The 16644-nt window shown below is 40.0% G+C and overlaps 1 protein-coding gene across 1 annotated transcript in view; it reads right to left on the reverse strand.

The window, feature by feature from the left end:
* Positions 1–16644, reverse strand: part of PDE11A (phosphodiesterase 11A) — a 388624-nt gene that overhangs the window by 26440 nt on the left and 345540 nt on the right. The window contains exons 18-19 of the mRNA XM_014732549.3: positions 12220–12294; positions 7000–7083 (exon numbers count right to left, since the gene is read on the reverse strand). Coding sequence (XP_014588035.2) covers positions 7000–7083; positions 12220–12294 — 159 coding nt within the window. The remainder of the gene's footprint in view (positions 1–6999; positions 7084–12219; positions 12295–16644) is intronic.

Raw genomic sequence — 16644 nt, forward strand, 5'->3', positions numbered from 1 at the left:
AGTATATGTAACAAGGATAATATTATGCATTTCATTTCATGCAATGCATTTTTGTTTTGCTTGAATCGTGATGCCTGTGGCTCCCCCCACATTAACTCAGTAGACTTCCCTCCTTCAGGCAATTCAGGCAAATTGCGGTTCCCAGCTAGAAGCAGCAAGCTGTCATCATTCAGCTTTGAGAGAGAATAACCCTCAATGCCAGCTTTGTGTGGTGAAAAAGGGGATTCCTAAATTCTAGAACCCCATCTATTTAGAACCAAGTCTGGCTGGGTCAGATCATCAAGTTCCACTACAAAATTCTATCTTGGAGAGCACAGAGGAGACCATAAAAGGGTAGTTCCCATCAGACAAGAAAAGGAAATTTAAACACTTTTTACTGTGGGTGCTAGGGAAGCGGGGAGGGAAGGAAGGAGGGAGAGAGAAGAGAAGAGAAAGAGGGAGGCGCACGTGCCCGCACGAGGGAGAGAGAGAGACAGAGAGATAGAGACAGAGAGACAGAGAGACAAGAGGGAGGCGTGCGTGCGTGCGAGGGGGAGAGAGAGAGAGAGAGAGACAGAAAGACAGAGACAGAGACAGAGAGACAGAGAGACAGAGAGAGAAAGCTGGGGCAGTGAGAGGGAGAATGAGATTGGAAGTTCGTGTCCTGGCTCCACGTTCCTTGGGGGTCAAATTCTGGGGGTGGGAGGATGGCTTGTCTCCTGAATCTCAGAGCCTAATCCAGGAAAATGATAGAATTTTCCTACAACAAGCTGGCATCACCTAAGCGGCATATTAAAAAGGACCGAGGAACATGATGCAGTCTACACAGAAATCGAAATATAATGATGTACACCTGAAATTTATATAATATTGTAAACTAATGTTACCTCAATAAAAAAAATTAAAAAATAAATAAATGAAAAAGAAAGGACTGAAGAAGTTGTGTGAACTGCAGGGTGAAGAGAACGTAGCTGGGAGTTCATGGGTGTCCCGCAGGAGCTGAGCAAATGCCAAGAGAACTAGTTAACCAGAACAGACCATGAAGCTGGTGGGGGCTTCTCATGAGAAGCTACTACAAGGACCATGGGCTTCAGCAGCCAGAGCTAGGGGGCAGGGCCTGCACAAAGTACCCATCACACCCACACCCACAGTCACATAGAGCAGCATCACGCCCAGAGTCCTGATCAGCCACCTTCAGTGAACTCAGTAAGACCCAACAGGCAGCATGTGTACCCGTGTCCTTCTCCCCGGTCACAGAATGGTTATGAGGATATGTCAGTTCCCCTGGCACCTAGATATCAGCTGGTGAGAAGAAACAGCTCTGATTGGGAGGAATTCAAATTTTAGTCCTCCCAATGACCTGTTCTAACCAGAAAAGATTGAGATCCTTTATTGTCAAGTTCAAGTACAGTCCCTGAACCCTCTCTCCCCCGATCCCATTACGAGGAAAAGGTAGAGCCAGACGGGTTAATTATAGAGAATATAGGAAGTTATTTTCTTTTTTGCTCCCCCCCTTTTTTTTTTAATATGAGGAAGATTTGCCTTGACCTAACATCTGTGCCAATCTTCCTCTATTTTGCATGTGGGATGCCTCCACAGTGTGGCTGATGAGTAGAGTAGGTCTGCAGCTGGGACCCAAACCTGCAAACCCCCACTACTGAAGTGGAACGTGTGGAACTTTAACCACTTGGCCAAGGGGCTGGCCCTGGAAGTTATTTTCTTTCCTTCCCTCCCTCCTTCTCCTCCTTCTTTCTTTCTTTCTTTTTTTTTTTTAAAGTTTTATGAGTTATACATGATGTCATTCCATATATGTCCCCCTTTGTAAAGACAAGTAAGAAATTAGCCCCAACTATTTCTTACTCTCAACTATCAGAATATTAAATGTTGTAGAGAAACATTTATAGGAAACTGATTTGAGTGGTGGTCTTTTTTTTTTTTTTTCAATACTTGATGAAATTGTTCCTTTCTTCAGCCACATTCCATTCCTTTTAGGCTTTTAAGAGGAGATGATGCTATATTCTAACTAGTTACTCTGTAGCTCTCATTACTTTCTTTTTTTCATTGGACACAAGACATGAACCATGTGGGGAACACTGAGTTGTTTTTAAAGTACTTTTATTGGTATCCAGAAAAACTGTTTGGAGTTGCACCTTCCAGCCTCTTTTCCAGTTTATCAATTCCAACTCCCAGTGTCTATGGTTCCAGGTATATTGTACAGATTTTTTTCCTCCCTTCTTTCTAGAGAGCATACTAATCATTGCATCAGGTGGAAAGTATTTTCCAAAACAACTATTACAACTGAAGGCAGAAAAAAGTCAAAAGTTACTCTAACTGTAACATCAGAAGCCTTGCTTGTTGCAGAAACAGCATGACATTTCTATCAAGAGGCAGTACTCTTGCTAAACTTTTCCTTTTTTGAAAGAAGAGAGAGCATTATTCTGGCTAGATCCTGTCCAGGTCAAGCCCTTTTGCATTATGCGTGAAAAAAATCCACTCCAAAAGCAAGAGGCAGTTTGAGATGAGCTGAAAACCTGATTCTGTTCATAATAAAAATTGAATCCCTCAATTATTAACAAACAGAAGATTTATAATGCCTCTGTGCATCACTGAAATTCTAGGTACATTGAGGTTTGCTTAACTTGAGAATGAAAGGGCAAAAACTTAGCTTGCTATTGCAAAGAGAGGCTCAGTGTGATGCTGCGACATCAGGTTTTCTGTTTATCCCTAAGGCTGGTGCAGTGATGACTTCAAAGTTTGATGGTGGCTTTTTTTTCCCCCTTCTTTCTTTCTTTCTATTTTTTCTCCCTCCAAAGATGTTCAGCAGCAGGCTAATGGATCCCCAGCAGGGTGCAAAGACAGCAGAAAGCACGGGAATCAGATGTCAATGTACTCTTCCCAGATACCCTGCTAGGACAGAGCTAACTAACCAGGGCTTTAGCCTCCTCTTGGGGAACACGCTTTGATGGTTCCCTGCCCACTCTTGGCTTCCTATATGCTTCCTGATTAAAATGCTGTCACAGATAAATCATGACATCTGTCTGTTAGGATCATTTTTTATTTTTTTAAAAGAAAAGTTGGGAACCATAAGATTAAGTAGATAATGAGCTGGCCCGATGGCATAGTGGCTGGGTTAAGTGCAATGCGTTTCAGCAGCCTGGGTTGGTACGTTTGATCCCAGGCATGGACCTACACTACTCATCAAGCCATGCTGTGGCAGTGTCCCACATACAAAGTAGAGGAGGATGGGCAGGGATGATAGCTCAGGGCCACTCTTCCTCAAGCAAAAAGAGGAAGATTGGCAACAGGTATTAGCTTAGGAGCAATCTTCCTTACCAAAAATAAATAAATAAAAAAGATGAGCAAGTTCTGCAGAATTATATACTCAAACATATAAATGTGTATAAACATGTCATATATCTCTATTATATAACTGTCCATGGATCTGGGACTGTTTTCTGCATGTGCCTTCCCTACCCATCGATTCACTTATACATTTTTATATATGTTCTGTTAGTCACTTTCAGTCAATCACTAGATTACTTGGGTAACTTCCTAATGAATAGACTTTTGGGGAGGAGAAGAGTTTCTCATTGTTTGCCCTCAATGTAGGCATAAATTGATGGGAAACTGAAGTTGTCCCAGAGATGAGTTTCAATTTCAAATGAAGGGGACATCCAAAACGTACTGGTGTACTTTTGTGGGTTCCCGCCTAGGCACACAAATAAGTAGTCCTTCTGGCACCTGAGAGTAGTGATTATCTTTACCCTTTGCTTGGAGGAGAGGCAAAATCCAGCAAACTGGAGCACAAGCAGGAAGTGCTTGGTCTATTTTGATATTTGACAAGCACAACCCTTTCAAAACCATGAAGTAAAGCTGATTTACCCAGTGAAAGTCAATAAGCTGCACTAGAACTACATTTGCATCTGCTGCCTAGCTGCATCTCCGCCTCCCCTAGCAAACTGCCCGTTCCGGCCCACTGCTGTTCCCGGCAGCCTCCGGCCGTGGAGGGCCCTTGGTTAGTTTCCACACTGTCTAGATTCCATCGCTCCACACTGCTCCACTGCAAGGGGGTTCCAGTTCTCTATGTGAGTACCCTCAGGCTCTGCGTGAGGTATCTTGCCACCCAAACCTGCTCCACGTTGGAGACAGGGCCCTTGGCCATTAAAAGGGATATTCTTTGTATTATATTGCTATTCTGCCTCCCTTTGCCCTATGATCAGACTGACTTAGCAAGGCCACACTGGATTCTTATGCTCTATCGTCAGACCACGTCATTTCAGACCAACCACATTTGTGAGTCCTGCCACCTGCATAACTTCCCATTTGCCTTCTAGTCTCTCAGACTCTTTGTGACTGCACTTTCATGTTCAAAACCTCGAACTGGCCTTTCAGCAACAACTCAAGTTCCCGCAGACATTCTGCCCCAGTGACTAGTGTCATATCAGCGACTTTCCTTGCTTGGTGAGTCATTTCCTCAAAATTTTGTCTTCACGCTAATGGTGATTCCTGCCCACTGACTGATTCCATTTCAGTTCTGGAGCACCAACAGTTAGTGTGACATTATCCAGTTAAATAACGAAGAAGAAAAAAAAAACGCGACTGCATGAGACGGAACAAAATAGGGAGCCTCAGAGAAGATACTTAAAATCATTCTACAGAGTTTCAGTTTGAGGGCTCTTTGAAATTGTAGTTTCAGAACCTCGTAAAGAATTTACAAATGAAATCCATGAAACAGATATTTGTAAAGAATTAGTGATGATAAGGAATTCAAAAAAGAGCATGATTTTCATGCTTTGTTAACTGAGAAGATACAGCAGCAGGTAAGAATGTGAACTTTTATACACAGCTCCTCCCACATTCCTCTTTAGTGTGCCATGACTCTCCCCAGTTAGTTTAATACGAAAAGATTGTGGAAGAAATACCCAGCAGCAGTGGAGTAGGGCAGTAGAAAGGTCACTACAGCAAACCCAGGCCCCGGATGAGCAGGACACAGCTCTTAATTTGGTGGGAGCACCAAGTAACGTTTCTATATGTTAATTTCCTGTGGATGAAAACAGCAGGTGTATCTAATCTTACAAATAAGCAGTAACATAAAACAGATGTGAAAAATCCAGAATGATACCTATTGTGATATGGTAATATTACTCCCTAATTTACAGTTTAAATTCAAGTAACTTCCTTTTTAACCTGAAGATTTCAAAGTATTCACTAGGAAGTATAAGATAAGCCCAAATGATTGTGAATCAGTAATGAAACAATTAAATTAACATGGAAAAGCACATGAGAGTCCTTCCCAGCATTTAATATAACTAATTACACAGGAAGGGTGTGTTGACTTTGGGTTCCTTCCAAAGTAGCTTTGCAAACCAGTATCAAAAATTTATCAGTCCTACAAATTCATGTCTTCATCCTCCTAAGCTCTACCCACAGTAAAAGGAATTTATTAATTGCAAGAATAATTTATTCATCCCATTTATTGCCTGTGTGCACAGGAAATCTAATAACATTAAAAATAATTCAACATGTGTTGTCAAGGTCAATTTAGCAAGCAAGAAATACCTGACCCAACAGCTGTGGGCTTTACTCATGGGGGCCCAGCTTGTTCAGAGAGACCAGAGGAGCGAGGATGGGAGAACAGAGGAAGAAAAGAGAGTTGCAGATTCTCATATAATAAAGGGAACATCATTCTCAATATTTTTCATCCCATCTTTCATTATTAAGTAAAAGAACGTTACAGTCCATTTATAACTAAAATACTCTACTTTAGATTATTTTAAACTTTGTCTAATTTTATGCTATCATGTATTTATTGGATAACATAAAACAAAAAAATGAATTTACTTTTGTTATTTATAATCATTAAAAAAATTACATTTCCATCTTCAAGACAGTATTCTAGGGTTGTGTTGTTTTGTGTTTTACTTTTTTTAGGGTAATGTGACAGGGCCCAGCAGTTCCTAAAAGTGCTGAGAACGACGTGGTAGATAAACCTGAAACTTGATGGTTGTGAGGTCCTTAAAAAACAATACTGTGTTTTTAATGGAATTACACAGAGTGAGAAACTACAGCGGTTTGGCTTTCCCTGCATGTGTTCCTCACTTTGAAGTTAGAAAAGAAGCTCAGTCTGATTGAGCTAGGTGGGGGGTAAAGAACTCACCAGGTTTTACTCATGAAAGCAAACGCTTACAAGTAGAACTAAAAGCCAATGTATGCTAAACTGTTAGTGTTAACTGACGCCAGCCCTAATCCGTACTCAAAAAGTGGAGCTTGAACATTCAAAGCCAATGACACTTGTCTCCTTGCCAGGAGCAGGTCCCAAATACCAGGCAGCAGAGCTAGAAACCATCAGTGCATCTCGCTCAGAATTCAGTGGTCGGCATCTGTCACATGCATCTCAGAAAGAGGTAGAGTTTTAAGATGGAAGGTTCTTCACAAAACTCCATGGCCAAGACCATGCGGTCAGAGCAGAAAACAGTGTTTCGTGGAACCTTGTATTTCTCACTATATTAATAAAAGTAAAATAAAAATTGTAAGAAATGAAAAAGATTTCCATGGCCAAATGTTTGAGAAATTCAGAGTTAATCAAGGTTAAACATGTTTCTCTCCTGAAGGACTTCTCGGAGCCTTCAGTATTTAAGGTACATGGGAAGTCCCCTAATTATTGGCCCTGAGAGCTTTTTTTGAAGACATAGCTATTAGGCTATGGCTGGATACTCGTGTTCCATGGGAAACAGTATAGGAAATACTGAGATAAAATATTATTATCCCTGATTTATAGGTGAGGGAGTTGGGAATCCATGGAGATTATATCCTAGAAAGCAAACTCAGGTTCCAGCCTCCTAATACCAACTCTTCCCAGGGGATGGTCAGAAATCTGAGACGAGATAAACCGCAATTGGTGTTCTCAGCAACATACATACCCTGGGATGGTCTCCTAAAATGAATGCTTCCAAAAGTTCGGTACAGACATTCTTCTTTCCTGACCGTGAGGATACACAGACCCTCCCAAATCATGATTACCTGATACAAAGGCATGCAGATGCTATCAATCCACTCCAATTGCAACCGAGGGAGTTCGTCTTTCCGGTTCCGATCAAAAATAGCCTAGAATTGGGGAGGAGACCCCTGCGTTATTACACTGGAGTATTTTACAGGTGCTTTGTCAAACACTTTGCCACAATCATCCAATTTTTACAAAGTGAACACTTCACAAATCACAATCAATCTTTACCCGTACTTTGTTTTCCTTTATTTGTGATGAGAAATAAAATATTTTCACCTCTTTTTATGAGATTTGTAAGTGAATTTATTTGAACTTTATAGCATGCAATTCCTTGGGGCCAAAATCTGTCTTCAGATATAGGTAACTGCCACTAAATCAAGTCATCAGGTCACTGAGAATTGGGTACAAGTCAAGGGGAAGGGGATATGTTTTACTGCCACAAAAATAATTCAGGCTTTTGTTTTTATAGTGAAAGAGGGTGGGATAGCTTGGAAAAGATCCTAAAAAGCAATTTCATTTTAAATAGAAACTATTTGTGTTAATTTTTCAGGGTGGGGTGTTGGTTTGACAATTCTGTGTGGTTTTCAATCAAGTTCTGTCATTAATAAATCCATAAATTTTCATTTAGCATTGGGTGGATGATAGTGGGAGGTATCCATTCTCTCCTCATTCCTAGCCTTTAAACTTTATGATATTATAAAGTTTAGAAAATTTGGGTATATTTTGGAGAAAAAGAAGTGACATATTTCTGTTGGGCAGACATAGAAAGGGAAACAATCAATTGGAATTGGAGGGTTAAAATGGATTCCTTGAACAAACACTGCCAGTTCCACTCCAGTGAGAATGTCCCTCTCTTTGTTCTTAAGGAGTAAGGCCAGAGGCTAACAAGCGACCTTGCCCTGCCTTGCCCTATTGTCTCACAGTAGGTTTGGTCTTTCCTCTAGATAAAATGTGGCATCCAAATCATTTTGGCAATCACATACGTCATGAGGGCAGATCCAGGCTGTCCCTTTGGTCCAGAGACGCTGAAAAATCTTACATCCTGCAGACTCGTGAACGAGGGTGGGAGTGAGTGGGGCCGAAATCACTAGCTTACAAGGTTACGAGGAAGGATGCTGCTGAGGGAAATACCTCCAAGTTAGAGAGAAGGTCACTGACTCCCACAGGCTCTGCTCTTCCTTGTCTTGCAATATGAAATGTTAAATATCAGGAAAGAGGACTAGAATTTAGAGGAGTGTTAAATGTGCTGGAGAAAGGGATGGTTCATGTGACTGCATGAGTCTTGGTCCAAAAGGTTCCTTTAAAAATATTATTCTGATTTATCTTCTCTATATCTCTCTTTGCTATCTGAAATTTTCTTATTTTTTAATTTCTCTGTTTCTGGTATATTATATAGACTTAATTCTTTATTTTAATTCAGTAGTTTTTAGCATATTCACATTTAGTTGTGCAACCATTACCACAGTTAATTTTGGAAGATTTTTATCACCCCAAGAAGAAATCACATACAAATTAGCAGTTGCTCTTCATTCTCCCCCAAACCCTCAGCCTAATCTACTTTCTGTCTCTACAGATTTGCCTATTTTGCACATTTCATATAAATGGAATCATATGATATGTGGTCTTTTGTGACTGGCTTCTTTCACTTAGCATAATATTTTCAAGGTTTACCCCTGTAGCACGCATCAGCACTTGATTCATTTTTTTTTTTAAAGATTGGCACATGAGCTAACATCTGTTGACAATCTTCTTTATTCTTTTCCTTCTTCTTCTCCCCAAAGCCCCCCAGTACATAGTTGTATATTCTAGTTGTAGGTCGCTCTGGTTGTGCTATGTGGGATGCTGCCTCAGCACGGCTTGATGAGTGGTGCTGGTCCACACCCAGGATCCGAACTGGCCAAACCCTGGGCCACTGAAGCAGAGTGTGCGAACTTAACCACTGGGCAACAGGGCTGGCCCCTTCATTCATTTTTATGGTCAAATGATATTCCATTGTGTAGATATACCATATTTTATTTATCTATTCATCAGTTGATGGACATTTGGGTTGCTTCCACTTTTTGGCTATTATGAATAATGCTACTATGAACATTCATGTACAAGTTTTTGTGTGGATGCATGTTTTCATTTCTCTTGGGGATATATCTAGAGGAAGAATTGCTGGGCCATATAGTAACTCTAATGTTCAACGTTTTTGAGGAATTGCCAGACTGTTTTCCAAAGCAGCTGCATCATTTTACATTCCCACTAGCAATGCATGAAGTTCCAATTTCACCACATCCTTGCCAACTCTTGCAATTGTCTGTCTTTTTGGTTATAGCCATCTTAGTGGTTGTGAAGTAGTATCTCACTGTGGTTTTGATTTGTATTTCTCCAATGACTAATGATTTTGAGCATCTTTTCGTGTGCTTATTGGCCATTTATATATATTCTATGGAGAAATGTTTATTCAGATCTTTTTCCCATTTTTAAAATTAGGTTATTTGTCTTTCCATTGTTGAGTTGTAATAGTTCTTTATATATTCTAGATATTAGGCCCATATCAGAAATATGATTTACAAATAATCTCTCCCAATATGTAGGTTGTCTTTTCTCTTTCTTGATAGTGTCTTTTGACACACACAGTTTTTAATTTTGATGAAGTCCAATTTACCTATCTTATCTTTTGTCTACTATGCTTTTGGTATATACCAAAACACCATTGCCGAATCCAGTCCAAAAGATTTATACCTTATTTTCTTCCAAGAGTTTTATAGTTTTAGCTCCAACATTTAGGTCTATGATCCATTTTGAGTTAATCTTGGGGTATGGTGAGAGATAGGGGTCCAACTTCATTTGCTGGTTGTCCCTGCACCATTTGGTGAAAGACTATTTTCCCCCATTGCGTGGTCTTGTCATGCTTGTGGAAAATCACTTGACCATAACTGTAAGGGTTCATTACTGAACTAGTCACTTTTCAGTAAGTGTTTGATGAATGGAAGTGTGAGCCAGCAAAGTGTCCTGCACTTTCCCTTTACAGCATTTTGTATCTTGTAATTGATTATTAGTGATTGTTTATTTAATGTCTATGTCTCCTACCAGTTGACAAGCTTCTTGAGGGCAGGGAAGATGGTACCTTGCTCATGGCTGGATGCACAGTGCCCAGCTTCATGCTTGATACCCAGAGCTGTTCAAGCATGTTCCATTTACTGACTCACTGCTTCCAGTATGAACCCTTTGGCTGTGGTCTAGATTAGCCTTTGTCTTCACGAAGTGACTCTGATGACCCCTAGGACCATGACACCTGAAGAGGGCTCCTGGACAATTTTGTTACTAAATATCAAGGAATAATGGGCACAGCAGGTGTCAGCTCTGGGTGCATGCATTTCAGACACCTTAGGAAAAGGGCTAATGAGGAATACCCCTGCCACAGCAGCCAGGCCTCTCCTGAAGAGATGGTCATCAGCTGTGTTAAGTAGCCTTTTGGGAGGACAGCGTAGCATCTAGAGATATATTTCCATCACAAAATTAATTTCATGTATGTCTTCAGAAAATGCCTTACCTGAGCCTGCAGACAAAGGCTCCTTAGTGCTGTGCTACCACATCTGCCAGCTCGCCAGTGCTGGCAATTGACTCACATTTTTTTCATTTAATTAAATGACCTGTGGTATCGCTGCCTTGTAAACCCTTCTGAGGATGCTTCTGAAACAGTGTTGTTATTTTTTAAAAAATTCTTTAGGAGTGCTTATTTTATTTTATCTTATTTTTATTTTATTTTTTGGTGAGGAAGATTGTCCCTGAGCTAACATCTGTTGCCAATCTTCTTCTTTTTGCTTGAGGAAGATTGTTGCTGAGCCAACGTCTGCGCCAATCCTCCTCCACCTTGTACGTGGGATGTCGCCATAGCATGGCTTGATGAGTGGTATGGAGGTCCATGCCTGGATCCGAACCTGCAAACCCTGGGCTGCCAAAGTGGAGCGCACAAACTTAACCACTATGCCACCGGGTCAGCCTGTGAAACAATTTTTTAAAGAAGGGAAAAGCTTTTATTTGAAAATAGATATATGGGTGAGATAAATTTGGGTTGTACTAGGTTTTCCACATTAACTATGTATGCCAATCTAGTATCCTTATTTTTATAACCAAATTCGGTGAAACCACTGAAAAAGAATAAAGGGATGTTTTGAAAACAGTATAATAGATGTTGCTTTGGAAACTAAAATAACTGGCGAGTGTTTCAACCTATGTAGTCTTCTGACCTTTTAAGGTTTAAGTTTTTGTAAGCAACAAATTAAGAATAGTCAAAATTAGTAAGACTAAGACTAATAGGTGAAACCATTTAAGCTACGAGCTAGTTCAGCTGCTTCTCCTTGCTTTTAAATGTCAGCAAAGAAAAATGTCTTAAAACTAGAAGAACTTATAAAGACACCCTCAAATGTTCAAAACTCAGTTGTTTTGAATCTTCATAAACACACATTCCTGACAATTGACACATTCCTTGAGCTTTATTGAATTTACTGTGCTGTGCTAGGCTTTAAAATTTTGTGCACTGTTCCTAGAGAGCGGGTTTTTAGCTAAGCATTCATTAAGAATAAAGAGGCTGCCCCTTCCTTGAGGGTGGTGACTGAGGCATTTATGTCTTCTGTATCCTGATGAGTAAAAATAGCATCATCCTGAGCCTACAGTAAGCATTATCAAATAATAATTGAATGGATGAATCCAATATAAAAAACATTTCAATCAGCACAACCTAGTTCCCTAGGTGAAACTTTTCATTTTGCAAACAAAGAAAAGAAACAGAGACTTGAAATGATTTGCTTTTGAGACTTTGGAAAGTTTGGAATTGGAAAATAAAATCCAGAATATCCATTATTTACTGCAGCTATCTGTTCTAGCTCCTCAAGGCTGGACAGCTTGCCTTTTTTCTCCGTATTTCTATTCCAAAGCAGCCATTGACCACATATGAAATGCCAGTCCTGGGCTTTGAGCTATTCAAATGCCACTCTGCACATCTTCCTTTGTGCCTACTTATCCCCCCGTGGGTGCTTGGGAAATGCTCATTAAGTAGCTCACCACTCTTAATCAGAAACCTGGGAAAAAGAATGTTTAGTATCTAAGTTTAACTAAAGTTTTAAACTTTTGGGGGTGCTCCCTTAAATCTATGCTTAGTCTTTCTCACTTTCAAGTTGTAATTTGTGCTTATTTTTGAAAATGTCATTTAAAAGGGTAAATACATCACAATAAAAGAATGAACTTACTGAAGGAGTGAGTTTGAGTTCTGATCTCTCTCGATCTCCTTGTTCAAAGAACTCACTGGTTACAAGTTCAGCCACCTGAAACATAAATATTTTAACTTATGGTTAAGTGTAACTCATCATGAGACTCAGAAGTTATTTCTGGCTTACGTGTATGGTGATTATCTTCAACACAGACAATCATTTAAAAAGCTTATGAGAAAGTACATTAACCTTTTGTGTTTGAAGGTATTACAGAATTTAATCAATGAAACTTCCTTTTATTCAGGGGAACTTGTGCAACATCTTTTTATATGCATGCCAATAGATGATCTCCAACAGCACAGCTGGCGTATTCGGGATGGGGCACTAGATTGCCACCTTCAAGTAGGAAATGTTCTTAGACAGAAAAATGAAGCATACAATAACCTAATAATAATTTACATTCTTATAATATATTATTATCACATTTGTTATAATAATTCAGCCAACTTTTGGTTGTTTCTATGTAGATTCTTTACTTTATTGCATACTTTCATCTTAGCTTGGTTTCACCTTGCCATCACAAAAACTCCTTAACAGCCTCGCCCTGTCAATATTTGTGTGTACTCTGGAAGGGATAACCCCGGGGCACACCCTCTGCTTCCTACTGGAGCAGTCAACCAAGGAACAGAACTAATGCTAGATTCACTGTTTATACCGGACTCTTACAGTATGTCATGATACAGTTTGAAGAACAAGATTTGGTCTTCAGGCTGACTGAATCTATGTACAAAAAGTGTTAATTATGGTAGGTTCTAGTTGGTACAAGCACAATGGAAGGGCTGTTTACCCCAAACCATAGATATTTTTTCCAAAGAACCTGTATTTTCCCACTTTTTATCCATCAGCACAGTGATCAGAAGCTACTGATCATAGTCAAGCTACAGATATGTTTTCTTCTCCAAGGCCTGTACTTCTAAGGATAGCTTTATGGGAAGCAAATTGATGTAAGTGTTGAGCAGGTATTTTCAACAATGCTGTGGTGATAATCTAGGAAATCTCTGAGACAAACTAGCTGGATTTACAAAATATTGGAAGAGAAGAAAATAATCCCAGATAACTTGATGGCAAGAAGATCTGGATCCCCAGACTAATTATTCTCTACTCCAGGTTCCTATAAAGATGAGGTTCTTATGTCTGGCAAAGACTAGAATGGTTTACCTTTGGTCAAGTGCATAGAATCAAGATGATTTACCTAAGTGTATCGCTCAAGAGATTTTGTCAACCATAAATGGGAACCACTGATAAAACTTAAAAACAACATCAAACCCACACATACAGACAAATCTGAGAGCAGCAAGTATGCAGTCATTTATAAAGAAATGAATATCTAGTCCGTTGACTTTTAAAAAATTCAACAGCATAACACTAGTTGGAACTGACTTAATTTTTCTAGGACTTGATTCACTTCTCTCCTCTCCAGCCTCTGCCACTAACTTTTCTCTTTAGGACTCTAGGCCTCTCTCATCTCTCTCTGGCCTTCCTTTAAAGAACAGATGGTCCCTAAAGGGCCTGGCCTCATTTATTCAATTCCCAGAACTCTCCCTCAGGTTGCTCTGAGGTGGGTCTTTTGCAATAAAGAATGCAGATGTGCACATCAGGTCACCCCAAGGTGGGAGCCCTGCATAGGTCTGTAGCCCCTGGAAAGCAAATAAATTAAAACAGAATCCTGTCCTTGATCTTCTAAAGTGGCCCTGGGTACCTCCCCTGAGCTTCTTTCACAGCTCAGCTTGTACCACTATGTCGTTTGTACTTAAAAACCCAGTCAGGAACATGAAGGGCTCATGATTGAATTTTTTATTAAACAAAGAAATTGAGATGCTAATCAGGACTTGGAGGATCACTGGGGAAACCCACATGCTCAGAGTCATGTTTGTGAGGAAGGAAACATCGACTAGACATCAGTAAAAAAAAAAAAGAAAAACCTTTGAGAGAATTTAAAAAATCAAAATCCAGGAAACTAGAGAAACGTTTGTATTTTTAAAAGAAGGCCTACTGTTTTTGTCCAACTGTTTCCTAAAATCATAGAAGTGAGTATGTTTTTGAAAATATGTAACCTACTCAATTTAGAGACAAACACAAATGAGATCTGCAGTTTAGAGTTGTGACAAGGTTTCTGGTGGAAACATTTGGGAAAAAACATGGTTTTGTGTTTTAGTTTCCTGAACTCTTGAGTTTCTGCACTATCAGCAGAAGTTCAAATCCTAAAAATAAAATAATATTTATATCTGTAAGCAAGAAGACCACCTACAAGTGGCCATTGGGTCCCTTAGGTCCGAAATATCAATTTAGAAACTTATTCTCCTTCCAAGTAGTTGGTCCTGTCATTTTCCCGCCCCCGCCCCCAAGTGGCCTGCTGCTCCTTTAGGTCTCGACACACATTTCACTGGGGCCCATCACACCTCATCCCACTCCCTTTCTAATCTTTGCTATTCTTCTCCCCGCCCCCAGCTTTCTCCCATTCTCCATCCCTCCACCCACTTCCATCCCTATCATAGGGGCCACCCCAGGACTACAATTTTTCCCATGCCTGGAAGAGCCACTGACCTCTTCTCTGCATTTTTTTCTCAGACTTTACTGGAAGGAAGGTCTTCCCACATGGGGGAAGTGAAGGGAGGGCAGAGATGTAGAAATAATCTACTTGGTCACACAAATTCTTCACAATTGCCCTGCTTTATGTAATTTCAAACATGCCACACCAAAAGGAAAACCAAAGCTCAATTAGAAAGAGCTGTTCATTGGAGGAGAGCTCTGCAGGAAAACCACACCATCTGCACCAGAGTGTGATGCGAGCAAGACATAAATTTTTATTTGTGTTAAGCAACTGAAATTTGAGAATATATTTGTTACGGCAGCAAAACCTAGCTTAGCCTTGACTACCACAAAAATTGGTATGGAAGTGAGGTTCTGCTATTAAGAAGGAAGGAAAGAAGGAAGGAGAAAGGAAAGAGAAGAAAGGAAAAGACCCTAAAATATGTGGCATCAGCTTGGGGGCCAGGTATAAAATAGTGAGGAAATGGTTGTTAGAGGCTATAAGGTTGATGATCCATGTTACACAGTGGCAAAATATTTTGTATAATTCCCATGGAAATAAAGCAAATAATGTATCTAATGAATTTATAGCTTTAGGGGAACACTGGAAAACAAAACCTTAATAGCATGTGATGGTTGCTATTGACTGTGTTTTGCTGGGTATTATAAGAAGAGAGTTCAGAAAAGGATTGGCAGAAAGTTACAAATTCAGGGTCTTGTAGGGATGGAAGATGAAGTTGCTTCTTAATCCCAGATTATAAAAACAAAAATTGAGTTATGTTTTGAATGACAAAGTTTGATCAAGACTCAGGCTTGTAAGAATAATCAAATCAAAGATACGGCCGGTACACCAATAGTTAAAAACTCTGAATGAATTAGATAGTACACAGGATAGCTTTTCAGTTGGACAAAATGGCCCACAGAAATAATTTAACTACATGCTTCTCTCACTGGCCCCTATTAGGCCCAAAGTACTAGGAATTTAGTCATGAGAGAAAAAGAAAGATGTATATATGCTATATTCCCTTGTTCTTGAATATAAGGAAGCAAAGAAATACAGCAGATCTAAGAAGTTTGTATAGAATAGAACGGTGGTCATGGTTATTGGCAAATGGAAATGACTGGAATCAAAGATATATGAAGCTGACTAAATGTTTAAGAGAATTTTGGTGCCAAGAAAGCCACAAGCCTATGACTACTTAAAGCTTAAAACAAGCCTTGGGCTCTCAGCCTTCTTTAGGTGGGAAGCAGGCTGAGAAAGCTACTTGGCCTTCAGATATAGCCAAGGAGGATAATGGAAAAGGAGTAATTTCCCAGGGTAGATCTAAAGGGCACAGAAAATAATGAATTGGGGAGCACTCCCAGAGAATCAGGGTCCACCACATACTAGAGGGCCCTCACAGAAAACGCCCAGTGGGACTCTGGAATTGCTGTGGATCCCTGACTGCCAAATGTTGCGATCTCTTTCCTTTCTAAATAGGAGTGTTATAATGAGTATTTTGTGGTTTGGGTGTGTGTTATATGCTGTATTTTGGGGTGTGTAGGTTTTTAATTTGCATCCAGACCAATGTAAAGACTAGTACATATCACCCAGAGACCCTTGACTTTGAGCTTGGTACCATGACTGATGGACATTTGGGCCATCTCCCCTGGGAGAAGATAGCATATTTTGCCCAAAGGAAGGAGAGTGAATCACATTTTGGGTGATTAGAAGGGCAAACTATCGTAGTTATGTTCTCACCAACTATGTCTGGCTTTCTGCTTTCCAGTCACATGGAAAGGTTGTACTTCCTGGTTGGGTGAGGTCTTGTGACAAGTTCTGGCCACTGAATTGGGGGTAGGGGATTTAATTGCCAGTGCACGACCCACCAGGGC

Source organism: Equus caballus, chromosome 18 (assembly GCF_041296265.1).
Source record: "Equus caballus isolate H_3958 breed thoroughbred chromosome 18, TB-T2T, whole genome shotgun sequence".
Taxonomy (NCBI): Eukaryota; Metazoa; Chordata; class Mammalia; order Perissodactyla; family Equidae; genus Equus; species Equus caballus.